Source organism: Parus major, chromosome 10 (genome assembly GCF_001522545.3).
Source record: "Parus major isolate Abel chromosome 10, Parus_major1.1, whole genome shotgun sequence".
NCBI classification, from domain to species: Eukaryota; Metazoa; Chordata; class Aves; order Passeriformes; family Paridae; genus Parus; species Parus major.
The window spans coordinates 18,915,219-18,941,343 of NC_031779.1; the positions used below are offsets into that span (position 1 = coordinate 18,915,219).

A 26,125-nucleotide genomic window follows, 5' to 3' on the forward strand; every position below is an offset into this window, starting at 1 on the left:
TTCTCCAGGAGAACATTCCCAGCTCTCCCAGCCCAGCTCCACTCTTGGAGCAGCTCTGGGGCCTCCTCTGGACAAGAGTTTTGAAGTCAATATTGTGGAAGCTTCATTTAGCAGTGACCCCCAAAGAAATTGTTTCATCTCTCACACAAATGCTCTGGGTTTGTGATGTCTCCCCCGAGGATTTGGCAGAAATTTGCTGGTTTTGCTGAGGCCAAACTCTCCTGGGGTTGGAGAGCAGCTGGAATTGCAGGAAGGAATTCCATCTCTGGCTCCTTCCCGAGCTGCTGAGGCTCGGGGATGTCTGCTGCTCCTTCCCCACCTCACTGCAGCTCTGTCTGTGCCTCCTCCTTGTCCTCAGGAGAGTTTTGTGCTGCCAGGAGGCTGAAATTTCACCTCTGGGAGCTGCAATCTGGCCAGGTCGGGTGTCCCCAGCTCCAGGAGCTCAGGTGTCAGCTGGGAGTGGCGTTTGTCCCTTGCTGTGGGTGACACAGTGCCTCAGAACTCCAGCACTGCTGCTCTGGATGGTGGGAATGGAATTTTATCCTGCTGGGAAATCCATGATTTCACTGCACCCATAACCTCTGTGCTAGGCCTTCCTGTGGAGGTGATAACAGGATTCTCAAAGGTGATGTGGGGTGTAGGGAGGCTCTTCTGGCACACCCAGAAAGACAGACGAGCTGCTCTGTGTCAGCTCAGGGTGATAAATTTGGATATCAGGGAAGATTTCTTCATGGGAAGGGTTTTCCATGTGCTGGTGGAGTCACATTCCTGCAGGGATTTAACAGCTCTGTGCCTGTGGCACTTGGGGACGTGGTCAGTGGTGGCCTTGGAAGGGCTGGGGGTGGCTGGATTCGATTCTCTGAGAGGACTTTTCCAGAAGATTCCGTGATTTTAACCCTGAAAACTTCAGTCCCTCACTGAAGAGCAGACACAGAAACTCCCAGCAGCTGCACTTTGCTGGAATTGTTTCCAAGGTTTCCCACCAGCTGGGAGAACCTGCCTAGTACAAAGAATTTCTCTTGAAATGTTTATTAGTTATGGCCAGCAGAATATTTTTAGACAATATCCATAAAAATGTTGATCTTGGGACCACTCCATAATGCCTGAATTGACTTATAAACCAGCAGGGGCAGCAGATGTGGTGGATATCCTGGAAAATGAGATTTCTCTGTGGGTGCTGAGGGCTCTTTCCACATCCCACTGGGGTCTGACAGCAGCAGGGACACCCAGCCCCATTTTACCCTGATTTAACCCAGATTTTACCTGAACCACTCCAGGGAGGACCTGGGGAGTTGAGCTGCTCATCTCAGATAATTATCAGCAAAGGGCTGAACTGGTTTCATTTCCACTCCTGGGGAACCTGGGCTTCAAAAGGTGGCACTGAGGGAGAGAAAAGGGCTGGAGAAACCCAGAAATCCCAGGAAAAATTATGGTTTTGAGGTCCCCATTCTAAATACAGCTCTTTGTGTTTGCAGAATCCCTTTTTTTCCCTTTTCCCCAATTTCTACCATTGTGAGAGCTGAGAACTTTTCTTTCTGGAACTCAGATAGTGAAACTGAGGGAAAGAAAAGGGCTGGAGAAACCCAGAAATCCCAGGAAAAATGATGATTGTGAAGGCCCCATTCTAAATACAGCTCTTTGTGTTTGCAGAATCCCTTTTTTTCCCCTTTTCCCCAATTTCTACCATTGTGAGAGTTGAGAACTTTTCTCTCTGGAAAGAAATGTACCCAAATCTGGGCATCAAATGGCCCTGAGAGACACAAAAAGGCTGGAGAAACCCAGAAATCCCAGGAAAAATGATGATTGTGAAGGCCCCATTCTAAATACAGCTCTTTGTTTTTGCAAAATCCCTTTTTTTTTCCCTTTTCCCCAATTTCTGACATCCTGAGAGTTGAGTACTTTTCTCTCTTGAAGGAAATGTGCCCTCCATGCAAATCTCTATAACTAGACAAATATTATTTCCTTTCCCAGCTTGCTCTTGGGAGGTTTCCATATCCTCAGGTAAGATTGTTCATTACTGCTGTTTGCCACTGTGACATTCATTCCTATGTATGAAGGTGCAGAGAGCAATTGTGAACATTTGAGCCACATACAAATAAATCTGTCCTGTTAAATTGAAAAGTGGGAGCTGGAAGGAGTCATTTAGAAGTCTCTATTGATTTTTTTTAATTTATTTTTTTTTTTGCCCCCCCTTTTTTTATTCCTCTCCAAACTCTACGTTTTCTTCCCCTGGAGACAATGAAAATTATGATGATGTTAATCTTGTTAATTTTGTTGGGAGATTAAAAAATAATCCTGTCTTTACAAGATTTTTTTTTTTGGAAGCTGGAAGGTGTATCTGCTCCTTTTCTTATAATTTAATTTTTAATTCCAATTTTGGATGATGATCTAAAATCTCCTCAAAAATAGAATGTGAATGGGATACTTCAGGGAGCTTCAGATTCTTCCTTTTAAGAAGACCTAATATTAGTATTTTATGTAAATACTGGTATTTTCTAAGTTTCCACCTGAAGCTGCAGGTAAAACTCTTTCCATCTCTAGTGGCAGTGGTTGGGTGGATGCTGAGCTCCACATCACCACGGAATATTTTACATTTTACTCCTAAAAACCCCACAAAAACCAAACCAAACAAATGCAGAGCTGCCTTTGCCGATCACTTGAAATTCTCATCTCGAGATGGATGTTAGAATTCACAGGAACAAACTGCTCAGCAGTTCCTCCAATTATTCTTTCCGGGGAGAAAGAGGGGGGGAAAAAAATAAAAAAGTGAAGTGTCCAGGGACTAAAATGAATTATTTGAATGTGGGGTTTGTTTTTTTTTATGTTTTCATATGTTTTATGAAGACTGCTCTCTGCATCTTGGTCTCTACAGCTCGCAGTGCCTGGAGGCATGTCTGATTTAAAGGTGGTGTTGGTCTGTGCTCTTTAAGCATCTATTAACTTGCTATTATTATGCAAATAACTGTTGTAATACACATACTAATTTATGCATGGTTAGATTATGCAGATGCCTCACAAACATGGTTATTGAATAATAGGCTGGGACTCATTCCCTCTCCCGTTTTTAGAAGCTGTTTTAAGCAAATTCTCCTGACACTTTGATGGACTTGGGAAGGTTTTGCCTGGGTGGAAATATTCTGGTTTTTCACTCTTTTTTTGTTTCCTCTGTGAAATGTTCACTTGCACCGTTAACAGAATAGACTCAGAATATTCCATCTGGGTTTTTAAAGGTGTTTAAAGGAGGAAAGGTTTGGAAAAGAAACTCTTGTGTTGAAGAGCCCTCCATGAGCGGGGAACTCACCGGGGGTCTCAATGTTCGCGTATTTTATAACCTAAAAATTTATGTATAAAAAAATTTATGTATTTTATAACCTAAAACCCAAAACTATGAGGGGACAATTTCAAATAAACCTCATGGACGTGCCAGAGTTGGGGGAAGGAGCTTGGAACGTGGACATTCCGTGTGGTTCCAGGGCAAAAACATCTCCCTGAACTGGGAGCAAACCACGATTGCCAAGTTTAAAGATGCTTTTTGCTAATTAAAAAAGCGGGTTGGGTTTGTAAAAGAATATTTGGCAAGGCAGTAGTCCATGAAATTGTATATATTTTTTAATGCAAAACAGGCAAGGAGGTGAAACTTTAAAATGTGGCTATTAAGCTTTTCAAGCAAGCGCTTTTCAGAAGGGATTTTATGTGGATTTATGTATTTTAGGCAGGAGAACCCTTAGAAACCTCCTTCGATTAGGGGGATAATTAATTTAATCTCTTTATTTTCCTAGTTAGGGCCTGATCCTGCTCATTCCTCGAGTGATCCCTCCTCACTTCCATGGGGTTATTCGAGGAATGAGGTTTATCACGTGTGTGGTTCCGAATTTGTCCCTAAATCCCTCAGAGTTCCCTCCCTGTGAAAATGGAGAGCGTGGCCACGTGGGTGAGAAACACCTGAAATTTCCTGCAAATGGATGTTGGTCTCCAGCTGCAGCTGCAAAAAAAAATGTATTTTTTTTTGTTTTCTTTTCTTTTTTTTCCTTTCTTTTTAAGACACAGACAAATGGTGTGTGTAAATTCAGTTTTAAATGAAGAAGATTTATAGGGGGGAAATCACCGCAGTGTGGAAATTCAGGACATCCTGCAATCTGCCAGTAAAACTAAAGGATGATTATTTCATTTTCTGGCCTTCAGGAGAATGTTTTAAAGGCAGGACTTCCCACTTCTCACTTCCCTCATCTTTTATGGGTATTTCTTTTACAAGTATTTATTTGGCTGATTTATTAATCATTATTTAATCTTTACAATTGAGTCTTATCTTTAAGCAACTGCTGTGTCAGTAAAAGTTCCTTATGGGTGCGTTTGGAGTTAATATAAAATCATCAACTCTAATTTTATTTTATTTTTTTGGTCTCAGTATCCAAAATATAATCTTCACAATCAGCACCAAACAGCAAAAGGGAAGGGTGTGAGCAGGGAAATAACAAATAACCATGCTCAGAACCGACTCTTCCGCTCCAAAAACTTGGCATGGGGAGCTCTTAAACAAAGTAAATTCTGAAATAATTCAGGGAATATCTGAATTTTTTGGTGCATTTCATTGTTTTGGTGTTGGTTTTCCTGTTGTGGTCGTGGAATGTGCTTTTGTGAAATGTGAAATTCCCTTTGGAAGAGGGAGGGAAGGATGCTGGTGGGGTTTTCCCTGGGTACAAACTGAAGTGTTAAAGGGAAAATTCACCCTGGCTTTATTTGCACGATTCTGTTTATGAATAAGAACGGTGCACGTGCTCACAAATACTCTTAAATAAAGTTATTTTCTACATAAATATTCAAAAAAGAGAGGAAACCCCTTTTCCAAGGGTGCTGCTCCATATCCCATCCAGCTTTTTATGGATCTAAGGAAGGCACGCAAGGAAAAGAAGTTGTAAATTTTCCTTTAAAAGTTTCACCTTAATTTACATTATTTTGATCTCACACAAACAACTGGAAAAAAAAAACCCAGATACCCCCAAAAAAGGCCGTGACACCTTGAATATTGAATTAAATTCCAGGTTGGAACCCCAAAGATCCGAACAAACCTTACAGAGAATCCCGGAGATTCAAATCCCAAAGTCTGGGAATAAAACCACGACGGTTTTGAATGACTTGTTTAATGATAATGCAATTTAGGAGAAATGAAAAGAATTACCCACTAAATATTCTCGGCTTGTAGTCAAACTTTATACAAAGCAGGGTGTTAAAAGGACGGCGCATCCATTAGGGAAATATTCCAAAGGAGCAGGCAGCACTCAGCTGCCGAGGATTTAATCAGCTGCAGGACCACCACGACTGTATTTAAGAGAAATTTCACATTGAGAAAAATACAATCCCAGCCTTCTCCTAATAAATTAGATAAAAACGACCTGATTTATTTTATTTTTATTATTATTATTATTATTATTATTATTATTATTATTATTATTATTTTTAAAAGAAAAAGCACCAAAAAAATTCCCCATCCTTCATTCCACCCCCCTCCCATCCCGTGCTCCCCCCTTCCCATCCTGCTGCTCCCTCTGCTCCCCCCCAAATCTGAGCAAATACTGCCCCTGGTATTGTAAAGCTTTGAATGTTTTCACACCCCATTAATTTATTACTTCTCCTGCCTCATCTTTAAAATCTTTTTTCCCCTCTATTTTTTTTTTTTTTTTTTCCTTTCCCTTTTTTTTTTTTTTTTTTTTTTTTTTTTTTTTTTTTTGTTAAATTCCGACTCCCCGCTGCTACAGCGATTTTCATCTTGTTGTTAATTTTCCCTGCTCCATATGGAGCTCCAGACATTTCACCTGGAGGCTGTACTAGATTTTGCTGTAGCGATCGCACTTCCGGAGGCCAAAACTGTCATTTAAGGTTCCCGGTGCATCTGTCTACGCCAGGCTTTTTTTTTTTGTTAGGGATTTTTTTTTAATTTTTTTTTTTTTTTTACCTCCTCTTTATTTATTTTTTTTTATTTTATTTTCCTGGCACTGGGAGAGTGTGAATAACAAATTGGATGCACCTGAGATTCGGATGATTAGTGTGTTTTGTAGAGCTGGGGCGACTTGTGAGCAGATCGCTGTAGGGATGGGGAGGGCTAAAGAGCCACCCCTGGGTGAATCCCCCTTTTCCACTCTTCGGGGGGAGGAATAAAAAAAATAATAATAAAATTTAAAAAAAAAAAAAAAATCCAAAAAAATGCATCCCGGCACCAAATATTTCATCCTGCCTTGTCATTGATTAGAAAAGAGCCTTTAATTTCATTTCACCCCATGTTGTGATTAATTTGCATTCTTTGTCAGAAGTTAATGGAGTTTTTTATGGTTCGCTCTGAAATCCTTGAAGACGTCGGAGTTGATCTGATGTTTATACAACCGCCAGCGGAATTTTTGCTGTTTGATTGATGGAGAGCTTGATGTTATTCCAAACGGCTTTTTAAGCTGTTTTTAAGAATTATTTGAATAAAATGCGAGCAAGATATTGTTATAACGGCGGAGATTATCTGTTAAAAATCTGTTTCAAATAAAGAACATGATAAGTAGGAAAAAAGAGATCAAAAAGACAGGAGGAATGATGGACGCGGGAGATGATATTTGTTAAAATAGATCGGCCAAGGATTCAAATAACTTATTTCAAAATGCAGTGGGAGCAAGAGACCTTAATTTAAAGGTTTTTTTATTTTTTTTTTTTTAATAATACAGAGTTTATTTTTGCAGCAGGAGGAATAACGGGAATGAATTAGGGAAGAATTTAGTCATAGTTGGATTTTCCTCTTGTTTGAGGTTTTTTTTTTTCCCTCCCCTTCCTTTTCCCAGCGCTGTGAGCACAGGAGCTCAAACTGGGAGAGACAAGGCTGTCAGAGCTGGTAGTCCAACAAAATGATGACATATTCTTGGTCTCAAGGAAGAGGCATCCTTAAATCCCACGGCAAAGGAAGCAGAAGTGGATAATAGGGAATTTTATCGCCCAGGAAAGCGCTTGCTGTGGACCTGCCGTGCCTTTCCTTCCCAAGAAATCACAACGGGGGGGGAAAAAAACCAAAATAAAACCCACCCTCGGTGGAAACAAACAGCTTTTTGCTCCTCCTGGTAGGGAAAGGTTTGTCCTTTTCCCAGATCCCAGCGTTTGAAAAGGCTCGGAGAGACAATGCAGAACATTCCGGGCTGGATCCTCAGCTGGAGCAGCCCCGCTGCTGCTCCGGGGGGACTGGGGACAATGAGCCTCCCCTGGCCTTGGGACACGGCTCCTTCCTCCAGCAGGACAGCACCTTGTCCTTTTTGACATGATTATCATCCTCGTTATCGCTACTCTTTTATTTCTGATCCCAAAGCTGAGGGGTTTCGCCAGATTTCATTTTTCTCCTTTTGATTTTTCTCCTCTCCTCGCCGCGATTCCTGCCAGTGAGATTTAATTCTAGCCCCGAAAGCTCCCGTGCCAGCTTTTCCACGGAAAACATGAATTTATTTGCTGTATCTTAGTTTGCTAAATAATTGCCTGGCTTGAAATGAAGTTGCTGCTTTCTGATCCCTGCATTACCACGGTCTAAGGTTCTTTTTGTTCTCTGCAATCCATACTATTGACCAAATTCGGCCTGGTTTCATTTAAATGGAAGCAGCTTGTCAAGGGGAAAAAAAATATTTAGTTAAAGTTGGGATGCGAAATAACCATTTTAGTGTTGTTTTTCCCATTGGCAGGAGCATCCTTTAAGCATTCATTTCTTTGGGGAGGATAAATTGAGGGTTGTTTACAGCACGTTTTTTCCTGGTAAGAAAGAAATATTTTGTCTTCCAGATCCATCATTACATCGAACCATTTAAAAGGCATTAAACACTGTTCAAATGCTAATGCCAAAACAGTGAGTGAAATTGTTGGGTAATATCTTAAATATGATAGATTTCTGCAAATCTTTTTTTGCTTTTATAATATATTATATAATATTTCAAGTCATCTGCTATTGTTTTAAACTCTTCTTAATTTCTTAGCATAGGTTTCACGTGGATCATTCCTGGTAATTTACTTCAGATACTTTCTGCTTTATTTTTTTTCCTCCATAGCCAGAAATAAGTTTGAACTTGAGTTTGATTTGCCTGTTAGAAACTTGCTGTAAAATTCGAATTTAGTTTGTTTTTCCAGAGGTGCTTTCGTGTTTGAAAAATGGAGAGATTTTAGAAAAATTTTTAAAAGGAATCTGAAATATAAGGAGGAAAATTTTATTTATTTATCTTCATCTTCCAAATATTTATTTTTTAAATATAAAACTGATGTTTAAATAATACAGTCAAGTGTGGAAATGGAGGTAACCAGTAAAATTTTATAGTAAGTTTTAATATAATGATTTTATAATGAATTTTAATATGATGTTAGTATGTTTTAGCAGTGGCTTGTTGGCTTGGGATCTTGAAAGGTTGATGTGTGTTTTTTAATCTCTATTCCTCAGAATTCCAGGCAGTCTCAGGGAGCAGGGCTCAGACTCTGATTTGTTCCAGGATTTCTTCTCTCTTGTGAAGCTTTAAGGTCCCATCCCACCCAAACCATTCCCGTTTCCCATGGAATACCGAAATTCCTCCCGGAATGGGAGATGTCCCTGGAGGGCTTGGAAGGAAACTTCCCTCCCAATTCCCGTTCCTGCCATGGATGCCAGTGATGGAGGTGCCTTAAACCTGGGATTGGAGGTTCCCTTAGGCAGAGAGGCTGCAGAGGGTGGAGGGATTTGTGTGGTTGGGGTGGCTCAGGTGGCCCTTGGAGAACCAGCAGGAAATCCTGGATTTACTGGAATTTTATCCATTGAAGAGTGGTTTGGGACCTTCAAATCGTATCATTCCATCCCACTTCCACTCTCCCAGGGTGCTCCAGCCCTGCCTTGGGCACTTCCAGGGGTCCAGGGGCAGCCAGAGCAGCGCTCAGAACAGGCTGGCTGGGCCTGGCTGAGGAGCAGGTTCCTCCCAGGAGCTGCAGATGACCAGGGACAAGCCCGGTGCTCCTTTGCCCGTTCCCAGGCCAGGGCTGTGAGAGCTCAGATTGGAGCTGTGGTTCTCAGCAATTCCCGCTCCTCAGAGCCTGGAGAAGGGCACGGCAATCCCAGCCTTGGGCTGAGGAAGGTGTCCCCACAGGAGCGGGCTCCTCTCCTCCCCTGCGGGGTGCTGGTTGCTCAGCACAGTGAGGAACCTCCAGCCCCACATGAGGAGTGAATAATTTCGAGGTCTAGGCAGGTGTTTCCCCCATCTCCAAAGCATCCATTCTTCTGCCAATCCCATGGAAATTTGGGGTTGATTCCTGAGAGTGCAGCGCAGCCCTCCCAGTGATACGGGAGAGGATGGTGGTGCCTCAGCTTGGTGAGAAAACTCCCCTCAAGAACCCAAATTTCTATTGCTCTGGGTTTCTCCCTTTCAGCTGTCCCTGGAACTGAGATATCCACGATCACAGTTGATTTTGCAGCTCCTCAGAGGAAGATCTGAATTTTTTTAAGTGGCTCAAAAAGCGGGAGACTTCAGCCATCAACTTTTTACCCGCTTATTTGCAAGCCAGAGGAGGCTTCCAGGGGTGTCCTCGGGAGCAGGGACAATCCTGATGGGAATTCATCTGCTGCTCTTCAACCCTGGAGCTCTCAGATTTGTTCTTTTGCTTTATTCCTAGGAAGGTTTTCCGTGCTGCGGGGTTGGAGGGCGTTTGGGTGTGGAATGAACACATGGATGCAGGAGGGGTGGTGGTTATGATGTCCTGGCTCTGTTTCCAGGTTGGAGAGTGGTTGGGTGTGGAATGAACACATGGATGCAGGAGGGGTGGTGGTTATGATGTTCTGGCTCTGTTTCCAGGCTGGAGACCCCGGTTCTTTTGGTCTCTCTGGATTTCTGGCTGTTGGGGCTCTTCTGTGGATGTTCCCACAGCTCCCTGGGAACATCCAGGTCCTCCCAGGGAGGAGGGATGGCCTCGAGCGGTTCAGCCTGTCCTTCCTCAACACCCCGTTGGTTTTTTGGGGGTTTGGAGTTTGATGGCTCCCTCAGAGGATTCCCTGATTTTCTTCCTGCTGAGTTGTGCTCATTTTCCATCTCCCACGGTGTCCAGTAAGTTCTCCTGCTGTTCCTCTTTGTTGGGTGACACAAAGCAAGATCTGGAACAAAACCCAGCTCTTTGTTTGGTGTTTGTTTGACCATTCTTCGCTCTCCTTATCCACTTTTTGAGGAGCAAGGCCTACAGACATAGTTTGGGGTGATGGTTGGACTCGGTGATCTTGGAGACCTTTTCCAACTTAAATCATTCCAAGATTTTCAACAGCAATTTGCTAAACTTGGATTTTTTTGTTTTCCCTTGTCCCCACTCCTGCTGACCAAGGGAATTTTTGTCAGGGTATTCTGGTCCTACTCTGGTGTAGGAATTATTGCTGGGAGGAGTTCTTGGCACCACAGTTCCTCCAACGGTGTGGAGCTTTCCATGCCCACTTTGTTGAATTGTGTTTCTAAACTCTGCTAAAGAGATTTCTCTGAGAAGTGGCTGCAGTTCAATGGTGGATGAAATAATCTCTTTATATAAATTTGTTTGGAGACCTCGGGGAAAAGCAGCGTAATATAATTGTAAGAATATATTTAATATTAAGGTTGTTGTGAATAGTCTATTTTTTTTTTTTTTATTTTGAAATAATTTTTTTTTTCCTTACTGTTTTGTGACAGTGATTGAAGTTTGCCATTTGCAAAGTCCCCAGATGGGGATGGAGAAGGGTATTTAGAATATCAGGAACAAATTAAGGGGGTCATTCTCACTGGTTTGGTGCTTTGACTTCTTGCAGAAGTATCAGCAATTGCAATTTTGCAAGAAATTGTAAAATATATCTGAAGATCATCCTTTAATTCCACAGGAATTGTGGAATGGTGGTGAAGCCCCCGTGAAAACCAGAATATTTAGATATTCCTTTACCTTTTATATCAGGGCAGAGATAAAGCTTTTGTCGGTAGGACACGATGTTACTTTTTGCTCTTAAAACCCAACCCTCATTTGTACAGATGAAAGATAACTTCCATCTACTTTTAAATTCCACAGGAAAATAAATGTTGTCTCGTGAAGCCTCCCTTAAAAATCGTAACTGTATGATTTGTTGGTAGATGGGTTTTTCTATTAAAAAAACCCCCGAACTCTCAGGAGCTTGGAAAGCAGTATATATGTAAAGAGAAAATTTGTTAACTGCTATGGGAAGATCTAACCCTGGGTCACCTGCAAATCTCTCAAACAAGAGCTCCAGGGCAAGTCCTAATTCCAGGGAGTAAAAGCGAAAATTAAAGCTGTAGCTGGTGACTCCTCCAAGTTACCCGGGGTGGATTCATTTGAGTTTCCTTGATTGCCATGTGAAGGGGATGGGAGAGGTCTTCTCAGCCACTTCCCGGCCCAAGGATCTCCATGGAGACAGAAAAATAACCTGATGGTCTGTCAGAAGTTGCCTTTCATAACCAGAGGCATTCATTAAATAGGAGATGAAGCAGGAGACAAACTTTGGCATTTTTAACCATCCTTGGGGGTGGAAATAAGGAAAAAAAGCGCTTTTGGAGGCGGTGCTTTACGGGGTGGTTTATCCAGGTTCCGCCGGGGTTCCGTGGCCTGAGAAATACTCTGATAATGGGACGGATTTATTGCTTGTTTGCAGAAATTTCTGGAAGCCGTGAACTGCAGTTGGTAAATCCACAGAAATTTCTGTGCGGGTTCAGAGATATCAAACAGTGGAGTTAATTCCGCAAATCCAGGCTGGAAAAGCTGGAAAAGCTTCTGAGCAGGGGGTGTTGGTGATGTCTGAGATGTTCTGGCGTGGCTGAGGGACAGTCTTGGTGCTGAGAGGCTAAAAGGGATTTTTCTGAGTGGGGAATGCTCATGGAATCTTGGAATGGTTTAGTTGGGAAAGGATCTTGAAGTTCAGCTTCCATGGGCAGAGATGCCTTCCACCATCCCGGGCTGCTCCAAGCCCCATCCAACCTCACCTTGGACATTCCAGGGATCCAGGGGCAGCCCCAGCTGCTCTGGGAATTCCAGCCCAGCCTCTTCCCACCCTCTCAGCTGGGAATTCCTTCCCAATATCCCATCCAGCCCTGTTCTCTGGCAGTGGGAGCCATTCCTTGTGTCCTGTCCCTCCATCCCTTATCCCAAATCCCTCTCCAGCTCTCCTGGAGCCCCTTCAGGCCCTGCAAGGGGCTCTGAGCTCTCCCTGGGTCCTTCCCTTCTCCAGGAGAACATTCCCAGCTCTCCCTGGATCCTTCCCTTCTCCAGGGGAACATTCCCAGCTCTCCCTGGATCCTTCCCTTCTCCAGGAGAACATTCCCAGCTCTCCCAGCCTGGCTCCAGAGGGGCTCCACCCTTGGAGCAGCTCCATGGCCTCCTCTGGAATTGCTCCAGCAGCTCCATGACCTTCTGGAGCTGGGTGGTCCCAGAGGTGGACGCAGGATGTTCTAACCAGCACATCCAAGTGTTCCTTGATGCTCTCAAAACTTGCCCTGCTTTTTTTTTTTTGTCTTCCTTCCACTCTGGGTTTTCCTGTGTCACTGCTACCATTTCACTGTTTAAAATTCCTCATGAAAACACAACCATCTCCTCTATCCCCAGTTTTTTGGGCATCACGTGGGGCAGGAACACCCCAAATTTTGCAGCTCCTGAGCTGCAGCCGCTGCCCTTGGTTCCCTCAAGGGAAACCCACCTCGGAAACCTCTCATCTCCCAGAAATGCACCAAACCCTTGTGGGAGGAGACAAAAATGAGACAAGATTTTACGCTGAGCCCTTTTAAAAGGGTTGTTAATGCTCAGTAAAGCTTCTGCTTCCCTTTTTCCCTGAACTGTGGGCAAGAGGAGAAGCCCCGGCCGTAAAGTTGTCGCCTCTCGGCTTTGCTTTATGGAGCTGCCCCATCATGGGAGCTGGGGAAAAGGTAAACAACGTGGTTTTAGCGGTGAAAAATCTGCCTAATATAAATACAGCAAAGTTCAGCCCCGCTCCCGGGGTGAAAAATACGGCCACAGCTTTGCGGAGGGAAGGGAGGAGCAGAGCGTGGCCTCACCAGCCATTTATCCGAGGCAGGGAGGAGAGGTAATCCATCTAAGAGGGGAGTCTCGGTGGCATTGCAGAGAGGAGAGCGCAGGAGCTTCGTTTAATTGAGAAAATGAATCAATTACAATGATGTTGCATCATCAGATGCGGGGGAAACGGCGGCGATGTCGTTACAGCGGGTAACAGTGTTAAAAAGTAATTGAGTGTCTTAAGCGTTTTGAATCAATTCCAGGTAGTGGCAGAGCTACCTTAATGCAAAATTTATGAAGATGATCTCCAAATAATTTGTTGCCATCAGAATTGTGTAATAAAGGCTGGTAACGACGTGTGTGGGAGCGAGGCCGCGGCTGGGCCGGGCTCCGGCGGAGCCTCCGGTGTCACGGGGAGAATTCCCTAACACTTGGATTTGTGGTGCTTGATTTTTCATTAGGAGGGCTGAGTGCTTTTATTAGAAATGATATTTTAAATCTTGCTCTGAAATTGGATGTAATCATACCCGTGTTGGGGCCGCTCCGTGTGACCCCACCTCGATTCCTTTCCGTGACAAGAGCTATTTTTCCAGGAAGGAAATGTGACTGATGATCTGTTTGGATAAAAACTGTTCCTGTGCTCTAATGTAAAGAAGCTCCAAATCATCCCTATTGAATAAGCTCAGTCTATTTTGTCATTTAACATCTGGAAGTGAAGCGGGGGGAAGGAAAAAAAAAATAAAAAAAGGTTTTTATAGCCACGGAATATTTTGCTTATTAGCAAAACCAGCAGATTTATTCTGTTGAATTGTAATAGATGGAGATTGACCATTAAAAAATATAATGGGCTGCTTCTGCCTGTTTATTATTGTATTTTCCTCCTTGGAAAAAATAGAATTATACCCACGAACTTCATATCTGTGTGCTGCTAATACACTTAATAAAAGACTTGAGGTGTGTAGCACCAGCTGTTTCCTTGGTGCTGGTCTTCCCCCTCCTCCCAATCCCATTTTACTGCTGGAAAAGTGTTCCAGGAGGATCCTGCCCCTGGCTGGGGATGGGGAAAGAGCTTCCAGAGCTGCTGGGAGCATTCATCATCCTGGCACCGGGCAGGGGAGAACACGGAATGGAAGGGGCAAGGCAAAGAAACGGGGTTAGAAAAGAACATTTCCACCCAGGATCGTGGTCTGCTTGCGCTGGGCTGCCAACAACTTTGTGTGTGTGTGTCAGGGAACAATTAATTAATTACCCCCAGCCATTAGAAAATGGGTTGGAAATTGCTGGGAGAGCAGCATCCCAAAACTGAGTGTTTTGCACGAGGTCCCTGCTCCGCGCTTTGCGTTTGGTTCTTTGTGTTGGGATTCCGCCTTTGTTTCCTTTTTTCCTGGCAGGAAATGTGGGTCAGGAGATGTTGTAGCTCTTGGAGCAGTGGGAGGGTCTGTTACGACAAACTCCAGGTGGATTTCTCCCCCAAATTTCTTCAGGAATTCAGATTTTCCCTTTTCAGTTTAAAATAACGCAAAGTTCACCAAACTTCCCCGTTTCGTAGATGGTGATGCTCTGCTCAGACTCCAAGGAAAACTGGATAAAAAACTTGGGGAAAAGTGGAGTATTAAAGGCTTTCCTGAGCAGCAGTAGATACTTCAACCACATAATTAAAGTTTTCTTCACAAAAAAGGGATTGTGAGCAGAGCCTGGCAGTAATCCAAAATTCTAATTTCTGACTATGATTTAATTTCAATTTTAAATAAATCGGTTTTTAATTTAAAAAGAGTGAGCTTCATAACATTAGCAATGATTGCAACATTAAGCCCAGTGTTCACAATCTAGCAATATAAAACATTATTTATATCTGAATCGTAAACAGCCTTTTGAAATGGATTATGGTTTTTCTTCCTATTCTAATACAACCTGGAGGGTACTAAAAAGTGTTGTGTGAAATTAACATTCTGCTGACTTTCGCCTATAAATGAGAAGCGAGCTATTAACATTTGTGTATTTTCATTATGTAAATTGTGTTAACACATGCCCACAAATTGCCACCAGCGATGCAATAATTTTCTCTCAGTGATCATAATGTGTCCAAGTGAGTCATTTTGATTATGACATGCTAATTACATATTGTCTTTTTTCAGATTCAGAAAAACCAGGGATCTTTAATGGTAAGCTTTATGAGTTCAGAAAAAAATTCACTTTTCTTTTTCCTGATGGCTGCTCCCTCTGCATGCTTGAATGCCTTGTTTTAAACTTAGCAAATTGCATTTTGAAGAAAATGCAAACCTTTAACTGCCTGTATTAGATTAGGTACCATTAGAAATAATAGAACATCCTGAGCATCAATGTTTTGATAAGAGTTTGCTGCCGTTGATTAATCTTGCTATATTTTATTGCATTAATGATTTTTTTTCTTTCCACTCCACTGTAAAGATATTGCATATAGTCTAATACATTTTTATTTTTTTCCCCTCCCTCTCTCCTTGCCATTGCAGCCTCTCCAGTTACTGCAGTGCATTGTTGATGAGGTGAGTCGTCGTCTTATGTGCTTTCACTCCTAAAGTCATTCCTAATGGAGTGGAAAGCTTATATTTTGTTTCCTAATGAAGCACAATGCCCAACATCCTCCCCAGCACAAGTTGCAGCTCGGAGCTCTCACACATGAACCGGCCTGGTCCCACTCTCTGCTGGTTTTCTGCTCGAAATATTGACTTTATCCAAGATTTGAGTGTCTCTTGGAGCTGCTGAGGTCCTGGAGCCTCAGCCTCGTGTGGGAGTTGTTCCTCCCATGGGTTGGGACAGGGACAATCAAATCTTTAACGTGTTCAAGGAGGTTCTGATGGGCCAAAAGGGTGTTTGAACAAGGAGAGAAAATGAGGGGTAAGCAGCAAAGCACCTGAACCTCACCCAGACGTTTTTTATTCAGTCAGAAGGCCAGAATGAAAAATTGGGATGCAGGAGATCCAGGTGTGAGCAGGAGACCGGATTTCAGTGGCAAAACATCACATTTCTGGAGTGAAACACTCCCTGCATCCCCCAGCTGAGCTGGGCCCCGACTCTGAACAACGAGGAAATATCTGAGGGCAGACCTGTGCCTTCTGAACACTTGGAAAACATTCCAGAATCCTTGGAAAAAGTGAGGTTTCTTTCTCCCTAAAAAAAAAAAGGCAGCTCAAAGCCAAGAGACTGAAATCTCTTTAATAACTGCATCGCCACTTGGCTCCTTTCTAAGAGGCTGTAAAATGGTGTGCTGTTGAAAAACCAAAGTTCTCTTCGTTTTTAATGTTTATACGGTGATGCTGCTAATTAGGGAGCTCCTGCAGGAAGAAAAGAGCCGTGTCTCCTCCAAGGCTCTCCTCAGCCTTCAGCAGGATGTCATTTCCAGCTCCTCAGGTGGAGTGGCTGGGTGCTGAAGTGTCCAAAACGCGTCTAAAGTCATCCAGCAGCTTCCAGCCCCTCGCTGTCATTTTTGTTGAGCCTTTTGGGGTGAGCCAAGTGCTCGTTTCTGTTGTCTCCACCTGCCTGGGCTGACCTCAGTGGGAATTTCTGTCCTTCTCCCAGAGAATGGCTTCGTGGCTGAGCTGAACTTCTTCCCAAAAGCAGCATTTTCAGGCCTTGAGGGGTGCAGTTCCATTGAAATCAACAAAGATCCTCTGTGAAAAGAGGAGTTTTCCCAGCTCTTTGCCCTGGCTCTTGGTGGGGATCTGGTTCTTTGGGAGCTTTTCAGGGAATTCTGTTTCTTTAACCTCTGCCATCCCTGGTTGTTCCTCTTGCACACATCTTTGGTTGGGTATTCCAAAGCGCCAGTGGTGTCATTGCCACCGCCAAAAAACCCTCTCCATCCTCAAGGAGGTCAGTTAAACACAACCAAAAACATTAAACCAAAAAATTCCTAAAATCTGCGTTTTGCTGCCACTCAAATCGCTTTTCAGTGGGTGCTGCTGCCTGAATCTGAGCTCGCTGTCCTAAAACCCAGCCCTGAGGAGCTCATGTTGGGGCAGATTGCTGGACTCGATAATCTTAGAGACCTTTTCCAGCCTAAAGGATTCTGTGACCTTCTGGCAGCTTTCACATCTCCTCAGGGTCAGAACTGCTTCAGTCTTCTCCCAGAAAACTTCAGCCAGGGAACTTTGTGCGGGCTGTGAAGTTCACCGCTGGCATTTTGGGGTTTTTTAAGTTTGTTTTGTGTTCCACAGCCAGTGAAGTCATCATTGTCCTGAGGTGGTGGCAAGTCAGGGCTGTTAAAACTCCTGGTGAAAGTTCATTAAGCTCCACCCTCTTTGTTTCAAACACACTCGATGTCAGAATATTCAGAATATTCAGAATTAGAAATCCAGGTTTTGTAAGACTGATTATTCTGGATCAGATTTTCCCCTTCATTCTTAAAATTCCCTCAATCCTTCCCCAGGAGCCAGCTAAAACTGATCCAGGAGAACCTCGAGATGTTTTAAAGTGATGAAATGGAGACCTTGATTCTTTCTGGTAGCTGCTTATTGGTAGTGGTGGGATTTGGTAAAACTTCCACCAAAACGTGGCAGGAATCCAAGTTAATATTAATTCATAGGATCAATTAATTCAACTACCCAAAGAATCTGTGGCTGCCCCATCCCTGGGGGTGTCCAAGGCCGGGTTGGATGGAGCTTGGAGCAACCTGGGAGGGTGAACATTATGGAATAAAAACTGTCCATGGGAATTGTTGGATTTTCTGCAGTAGTGAGATTTTTGGAGCTGGTTTTAAACTCTTAGCGAGCTGCACGAAGCGCAGTGCGTCACTTGGGCGGTTTGAAAATCCGTATTTGTTCGTTTTCTAGGACTTAAATTGACTCTGAGAAAGGATGAACGAGCGATTTGAGGAGCAGGAGGATTGAACCAAAAAATTTTCCTCTGAAATCACAGCAAACCGTGCCTGATGGGTTTTGCTGAGAAATGATCTTAGGGGGCTGCTAACGGCGTCGTTAGGGGATTATAATTTAATGGCAGAATTAGCAAGGAGCGTTGTGTGGATGGGATAAACTGCCAGAACCTTTTATTTTTTACCATGTGGTGACTGAGAGCGAGCTCTGATCCAGCTCCAAATCAGCCACGCTCGTTTAAGCCACAATCCTAATTGGAGCAGCGCCTCCCACCGTGGCGAGATCCTGGCCCAAAGGCGGGGCTGGACCGGTTGTTGATGGAGTTCCTCATGCCACAGCCAGGCTGCTGTGGTTTGGGACTGAGAGCAATTGGATATTCCAGCGCTGAGTTTGTCTCCAGCTCCAGGAGACGCGGCGATTCCCGCCGGGAGGGACACGCGTGGCTGCGCGCACAGCCTTTCCAAACACTCCAGCTTGGAAGAGAACTTCCAGGGATGGCAGCAGGAGCCTGGGAGATGTCCTGGATGTAGCCCTGTTCCTCACAGTGGGACAGGAAAGAATTCCCCATGAAACAGGATTGCGTTTCCAAAGCAATAGGTGCGGTTTCAAACAAGTCCTGAAAGTTTTTGTTGTCGGAATCCATTCTGGATACGCAAAAAGAGTAGAAATAGGAATTAGAAATGCAAACCCCAGAGCCCTAGGAGGGGCTGAGGGAGCTCAGCCTGGAGAAAAGGAGGATCAAGGGGAATTGCTGGCTCTGCACAAGTCCCTGACAGGAGGGGACAGCCGGGGGGATTGGGCTCTGCTCCCAGGGAACAGCGACAGAGGAGAGGGAACGGCCTCAAGTTGTTCCAGGGGAGGTTTAGGTTGGATACTGGTAAAAATTTCTATGTGGAAAAGGTTGTGAGGCATTGGAACAGGCTGCCCAAGGCAGTGGTGAAGTCCCCATCCCTGGAAATGCTCCAAAAAGTGCGGATGTGGCTCTTGGGGTGGTGCTGGGTGTGCAGCTGGACTCAGCCATCCTGAAGCTCTTTTCCTGCTTGGACAATTCCATGATTCTGTGACTGGAGAAATGCAGGTGTTGACTCTGAAACCCAAATACTGCAGGTAGAACCCGTGGGTGTTTAACACTTTCACTGCTCACCGTCTCAAAATGTCCCATGGTGTTTTCTCTTGGGCTGACAGAAGAAATCCCACCCATTCCTTGCTCAGCCTCCCAGGTGGGTTACTGGGTTCTGCACCTCTGCAGAAAAAAATGTGGGATTTGGTTTTTCAGGAAAATCAGAGCTCTGTTCATAGCGTTTTTTTGCATCCCTTGAAGTAGGTTGAGAAGTGACATTATTTTCAAGGCTCTTCCAAGCTGTAGGTGCTTATTTCCCTGTCACAGTGCTTCAGCAGGAAATCGCTGTTTGGAATCATTCTGGTTGGAAAAAAACCTCTAAAATCATCTAATCCAACCACTTGGTTCCTTCCTCAGCCGTGTTCCAGCTGCAGAATCCCTCAAACCTTGTAAAAATGCCGTTTTTCCTGATCTCTGCTCAGCTCAGCATTCCCTGGGTGCTTGCAGATTGCAGCATCCCAAAAACCCAGACCCAGGAGCTTCGTGGTTTTCCCATCCTTTGGATCCCGAGGCTTCAGAGGTGTCTGCTCTGCATCTGGAGAAGGTTGGATAGACAGAAAGCTGGAACACATCCTCTGGAGTCCTTTAAATATTCCTTAAGCTCCCCAGGGCTATTTTGTTTAACCTTTTATGTAGTTGGAGTGTCCCTTCTAGGAAAGCAATTCCTGCCAGCCCCTGGAGCAGTTTGGGCACCAGCTCTGTAGTTAAACATCAGCTCTGCTCTCCAACCTTTTCCTCTTCCTCACCTGAGAGAAATTAATTTGGGTTTCAGAGGTGCCATAGTTTGCCTCACTGTAATCGTGATTAAAGCGTCGCTTTTGGTTTAATTTGTTTTTAATTGTATCGGATTAGGGAGGAAAAGAACTCGATTTTTTTTTTGCCCGTCAGTTTTAAATTATTGCTTTATTCCAATTCCATCAGAAGCTCGGGGAGAGCAAATCCTGCTTTGTACAAACAGGAGGCAGCATTGCAAAACCTGCCTGCTTTAACAGGCAGAAACGGAGGAGAAAAATTAATTAGTTGTCCTGATGAAGCCTTACCCTGATAGCTCCATGAGCAAGCAGAGAGAAGCTTCCTCCAGTTTCCTGAGCATTTCTGTCGAGTGCCCCCACAGAGATACTCGGTCTCACAAGACTGCAGTTTAATCTAGCTCAAGGACTTTCCAAACTCCACAAATCAAAGACCTCTTTTTTTTTTTTTTTTTGGGTCTCTTTTTAAATCCTTCCTCCAGAAACATTTAAGAGCCGGTGGGGTGTTAACGCTGAGCTGTGAAGCATTTCACTGTCAATATGATTTCAAATTTTCCCATGGAAAAAAAAACCTAAATTGTACTTAATCCGTGTTTTCTCTACAGTTGTTCCTATCATATTTTATTTTTTATTTTTTTATGTGGTTAAATATATCCCTCTGCTCATTGGAATAACCTTTAAAATTCTCAGGATGTTCAGATAACAGGAGGAGGATTCCTAAATTCCTTCACCTTACCAATCCACGCTGCATTTCGCTCTTGCCATAAACGCAGTAAAAAAAACTCCAAAAAAAGGCTCAGAACGAGACAAGATTTCATTTCTTTCCTTCAGGAATTTCTTTGGATTCTCAGGTGTTGATTTAAATGTAGGAAATTTCTGGAGTTTTCAAGATTTCCATGGGTTACACTCGTGTGTGTGTGTGTGTGTGTGTGTGTGTTTACCCAAACCTACAGTAATTTTTTTGGTGGATAAGCTGGTTTAAGGAACAGTTTTTATGGAGGCAGAAACTGTGACCTTACCAGTGTATGAAATTCAGAGACTTCTACAGGAACAAGGTAAAACCACAGGTAGGAATTGCTGAATAATTACCTTTAGACCAACCTGAGCAAGAACCTTCCCAGGAGAACAAGCTCATTTAATGGTTCCTAAAACTCAATCTTGTGGATGTCAATGGTCATGCTTGATTATTTGCAGCGGTGTTTTATGAAAAAGCAATAAAAATGCATGGGGAGGGTGCAGAGGAGGAGAGGGAACAACAAATGGGTTGAGTTTTTCGCCGGGTCCCCTCGGTGTGGCCGCGTGTGTTTGTCTGCCCAGAGCTGCCGTGCTCTGCTGCCTGATGAGCGACAGGAGAGCAGCCAGGAGAGGGAGGAATTCTTGGGTTGTTTTGAGAGAAAAAGCAATTACACTTCTGGTGGAGGGATTAACCTGTTTTTGCAGGCCCTGCAGAGCCTGGCTGAGAGGCCTTTTTGGGACTGCCTGAAAACACAGGCCAGGCAAAATTAAGGGAATAAAAATCAGTTCTGTTTATTCAAGGGCCTTCAGGTACATTCAGGGCGTTCCACACCCAAAAAATTCTCGCTTTAATAAGTTTGCATGTTTGGGGTTGATCTTCCAATTCCAGCTGCAGGTAATGAAGTCATTCACCCCCAGTTTGCTCTCCCCAAGTCCCTTCTGTTCACATTTCTGGGGGTCTGAGGCAGTGAGGTGTCCTTGGCTCCCAGGCCTGGAGAGGAATTGTTGTGTCTGACCAAAATGGGAAAGCAGCAGCTCACACTGGGAGTTCTGCACTAAAAATTACAAATACGTGAAAAACACAAAAAGGAAAATCCTGAGGCATCACGGCAAGGGGAGACACATCCCACACTCTGCATTATTCCTGCTCTTAATCCCTTCTTTCCCCCCTTTTTCTGGGCTAAAATCATCCCCCGGTAGCCACAACCAAACAATCGCGATATCCACCGGGTTATTTAACCGGGAGCGCCCGCGCGCCGTCCCAACAGAGGGAAGTGCCTGATATTCCCAGGAATTCGAGGAGCAGGCAGCTGGAAGAGGAGCTGGTCCCCAGGAGGTTTGAGGTTTTGAGGTAGGCTGTGTTTTGGGGATGAAACACTGGCCTTTCACCCTCGGCTCCGTCCAGCTCCAGCTCCGCAAACCAACGAGTTCCCCGCGCCGCGCCAATCCCGGCGCGCAAAACCTCACACGCCAAGCTGCCCCCAGGGATAATTTGTCACTTTGGGCACCTGCTGCTAAGAAAAAGAGCAAGAGGTGCAGAGATGTAATCATCCTTCACCTTCCTGCCCGGGGTGGGAGCTGAGCAGGAGCAATCCAGGAATTCTTTCAAGTTCAGGCCTGGGAGCCACCTCCAGCCACCGCCGGCTGCTGCCAACTTGTTACTTGTCAGAAATCCCCTGCATTAGGCTTGCTCAGGCCTTTTGAAGTAGATTGGCTGGAAAAGGAAGAAATAAATTTATTTTTTTTCTTCTTGTTGTTGTTTTATATAGATACATTGTTTTAGGAATGCTGTGGAAGAAAGTTGGAAGAGTAAAATCGAAATTCGGGCTTTGATTTTTTGTTGTTATATAGAGAGCGGGGGGTTTTTTGTTAGGAATGTTGTCTGGAAGGAATAAATCTAAACTGGGAAAGGGATTTTATTTATATGTGTATAGATAGAAATAATATTTTTGTGGGGGAAAGTTGTCTTTGTGGGAGTAAATCTGAGTTTGTGCAAAAAAGATCATTCACCTAAGAGCTGGACTTGGTGATCCTTATGGTTCCTTCCAACTCAGAATTTTCAGGGAACTACAGTGCATATATTACTTGTAATTGCAGCTGGCAGCATTTCTGGTGCATCTAAAACTTGTTTATCTAAAATCAAAATTAAAAAAAAACAAATTTAAAAAGCATTTTTTGACCACGAAACAAAATGCAAATACATTTTTTTGACAGTTTTAGTACAAGAGAAGCGTAAAAACTCCTTCATCCTATAGATTTTGAGGGCTGAAGCGATAAGGCAGAGCAAAGCACAGGCATTATTTATGAAATGCTGCCGTTCCAGCAGCCGTGGAGGAGCCAGAACAGGAGTTTGTGCCCGGAGGAGATGCTCATTCCACAGGCAGGGAGCGCCGGGGGAGCCCGGAGCAGAGAGGAGCTGAGGTTTGGTTTGCTGGGTTCTGGTAACTTCCCTCCTGTGGCCGTGGAGCCACAGGACCATGGCAGCTCCTTCTGCACAAACAGAGCCCAGGGGGGAAAACGGGAAAATTTAACCCTTCCCAGAACAGTGGGAGTGAAACCCGTTTGGATCTGGGGCGTGCGCTGGGAATTGCAGCCTCTGTTGTCACCAGGCTCTCGTGGGACGCGTCCGTCGTTCCATCCCTGGCCCCAAGGGACAGGGAATGGGGATTTGATCCCGAGATTTCCATCAGCACCCCGATGGCATCGCTCCCGCTTCTTCCCTCGCTCTGAGAAACCAGATCTGCTGCTCTTGTCTTCTCCTGCAGCAGATCCCTCGTGGAAACGCTGCTTGGCTGCTCTGTGTTTCCTGCTTTTCCACTCTGGAATTCCTCCTTCAGGAGGATGTGGTACATCTCAGGCATTGGAATATGTTCTGAGCAAACATTTGACTCCCAAGAAATCCTGTGTTGGGTAAGATCCCCGAAGGTGGCTTGGCCTGGGGGATTTTGGTGTTTGTTGCCAGTCAGGAATGACTCCCAAATTTCACGGATAAGTTTTCGTAAAGAAAAAAATAAGTAACTCCAAACTGTATCTGTTGAATTTTCTTCTTGAGGTTTTCCGTGTAAACCTGCAGACTGGACAGGAGAAGGAGGAAGGTGCCTTTTCCATGTTTATTTGTGGATTTATTTATTTCCTGAGCCCCAGTAGCATCTCTGCCCCCGCTCTGCTTAGGGAGAGCAAACAGAGCAGGAGAAATCCCAAATAATCAGTTGGAGGAGTGTGTGAGGATAATGAGGATCTGTAATTCAAGCTCGTATTGCAGAGGTTCCAAGGGTTCTGGTGGTTTTTTCTTCCCTTGTTCAGACCCGTGAGGGAAAAAACAAGATCCAGATCCTGATGTTATTGCTGCCTTCAAAAGAGAGGGATTTGGGAGGGATTGTTGGGTGAGCTCATTCTCAGGTCTTCATTTAGATAATGTGGCCTCCCCTGACTCCAGGGAAGTCAATAGGTTTATACCAGAGCCCTGGCACTCTATAAATTAAATATTAGGAGCAGTGTTTGAAGTTTAAAGCCCTCCCTCCTCCTCTAGCTCGCATTTTCTGCCGCTGTGCTTTTGTCTTTCTGCCTGAGCACCTTGCTGACAAGTGCTAATAACAAAATGCCAAGAGAGGGTCCGGTCGGAGTTACCACGCATTAAACATTCTGAACTTGTCCTTTTGCTCATGGATTGTGCATAATTAATAATTAAACGGTTTCAGTTGTAATGGGTTGACCTCCTTGAACTGTTCATTATTCACAAGGCAAAGGCATCACTCAAACTTCTTTTTCCCCCTTGCCCTTCCCTCGCTCGGTGTGCGCGGTTGGTTTGGAGAAATCAGAGGCTGCTCTTGTCTTCTCCTGCAGCAGATCCCAGTTGTGGAAGTGTTGGATCTTGCTTGGATCTTTCTTGGATCTCAGGGAAGCAGCCAGTCCTGGGAATAACACTCTTTGAACTCTTTGTGTCTTCACTGCCATTGTGGCATCATCCCCAGTATCGAGGTCTTTCCGATGCTGGTCAAAAGCCATGGCAGCTCATGAGAAGGAAGGAAGCTTTTCCCAGTCAAAATTGAAAAGATCTGTTCCTCGCTCCTTTAAAATCTTGGATTTCTACTTTCCCTGTGTGGTGTGGTTTCGTTTTGGAGGTGGGGAAATGAGGCAGGTCCCTGGGGAGCAGTGGATGTGACCACACCGCGTCCATCGCTCAGACTGGGTACAGATGTGGAGTTTTGCTTTATTTCCCCTCGTTCCCATCTCTTGGAGTGTCAGACCACATCTGGGAATCCTCAGGGTACGAAATGAGCTTTGTCTGCACATCCTGCCCTTCAGCAGCCTGCTCTGGTGGAAGGTCTCCTCCAGATTCAGCCTCGATTTCCCTGAGCCTCCCGAAAGGTTTTGCATTTTTCAGGCAGTTCTCTGATAAATCTGTGTCCATGGGATTCCTCGGGATGACTCCATCTCCTTTCCACCCTGAGATCCCGGGTGTGTTCATCTCCACCCTTCCACACAAAATCTCTTCCCCAGCTCCTCAGCACAAACCAGCCCAGGCGTGGCCAGCAGGTCAAATACCTGAGTTAAACAGAAAAATACGCCCAAAAAACGGGAAGAAAACCAGGATTTAACATTTACTTCCATCCAGCTGGAATTTTCATAGGCAGGAGCCCCTCGTGCTCTGGCTGTGCTGCAGGTCCAGGTTTTCCTCCTGATGTTGGAACAACTTCTGCCCTTTCCTGGATGAGCCCAGAGGGTTTGGAATAACCAGAGTGGGAGCTTCTCCTCCCCTCTCATAATGAGCTTTCTCTCCATGATGGGTCGGTCATCTCCTGTGAATGCAGAAATTATCACCTCCCAAATGAGTGTGAAGTGCTGGATATCCCGATCCTGCAGCCCCTGGAGGCGCGTCTGGCTTGGGAAAAGCTCCTCGCTGGCATTTGAGTTAAAACAAACAGCAGGGGAGGATTGCTGGGCACTGCCAGCTGCCCAGGGAGCGGTGTCCTGGGGGTTCTGTGCCCGGACAATTTCCTCCCTGTCCCCTCTGGGTCCATCCCTGTGTCCCCCATGGATTCATCCCAATGTCTCCCATGGATTCATCCCAGTGTCCCCCATGGATTCATCCCAGTGTCCCCCATGGATTCTGTGCCTGGAACATTTCCATCCCAGTGGATTCTATGTCTGGATCATTTCCTGCCTGTCCCTTTTGTGTCCATCCCAATGTCCCCCATGGATCCATCCCAGTGTCCCCCATGGATCCATCCCAGTGTCCCCCATGGATTTTGTGTCCAGATCATTTCCTGCCTGTCCCTTTTGTGTCCATCCCAGTGTCCATCCCAGTGGATTCTATGTCTGGATCATTTCTTGCCTGTCCCTTTTGTGTCCATCCCAGTGTCCCCCATGGATCCATCCCAGTGTCCCCCATGGATTTTGTGTCCAGATCATTTCCTGCCTGTCCCTTTTGTGTCCATCCCACTGTCCCCCATGGATCCATCCCAGTGTCCATCCCATGGATTCTGTGCCTGGAGCATTTCCATCCTGGTGGATTCTGTACCTGGATCATTTCCTGCCTGTCCCTTTTGTGCCCATCCCAATGTTCCCCATGGATCCATCCCAGTGTCCATCCCATGGATTCTGTACCCCCATCATTTCCTGCCTGTCCCTTTCTGGGTCCATCCCAGTGTCTCCCATGGATTCATCCCAGTGTCCCCCATGGATTCATCCCA

At 44.8% G+C, this 26,125-nt stretch overlaps 1 protein-coding gene across 1 annotated transcript in view; it reads left to right on the forward strand.

Moving 5' to 3' along the window:
- Positions 1-26,125, forward strand: part of MAP2K5 (mitogen-activated protein kinase kinase 5) — a 132,264-nt gene that overhangs the window by 76,900 nt on the left and 29,239 nt on the right. The window contains exons 16-18 of the mRNA XM_015638417.3: positions 1,972-2,001; positions 15,117-15,143; positions 15,471-15,503. Coding sequence (XP_015493903.1) covers positions 1,972-2,001; positions 15,117-15,143; positions 15,471-15,503 — 90 coding nt within the window. The remainder of the gene's footprint in view (positions 1-1,971; positions 2,002-15,116; positions 15,144-15,470; positions 15,504-26,125) is intronic.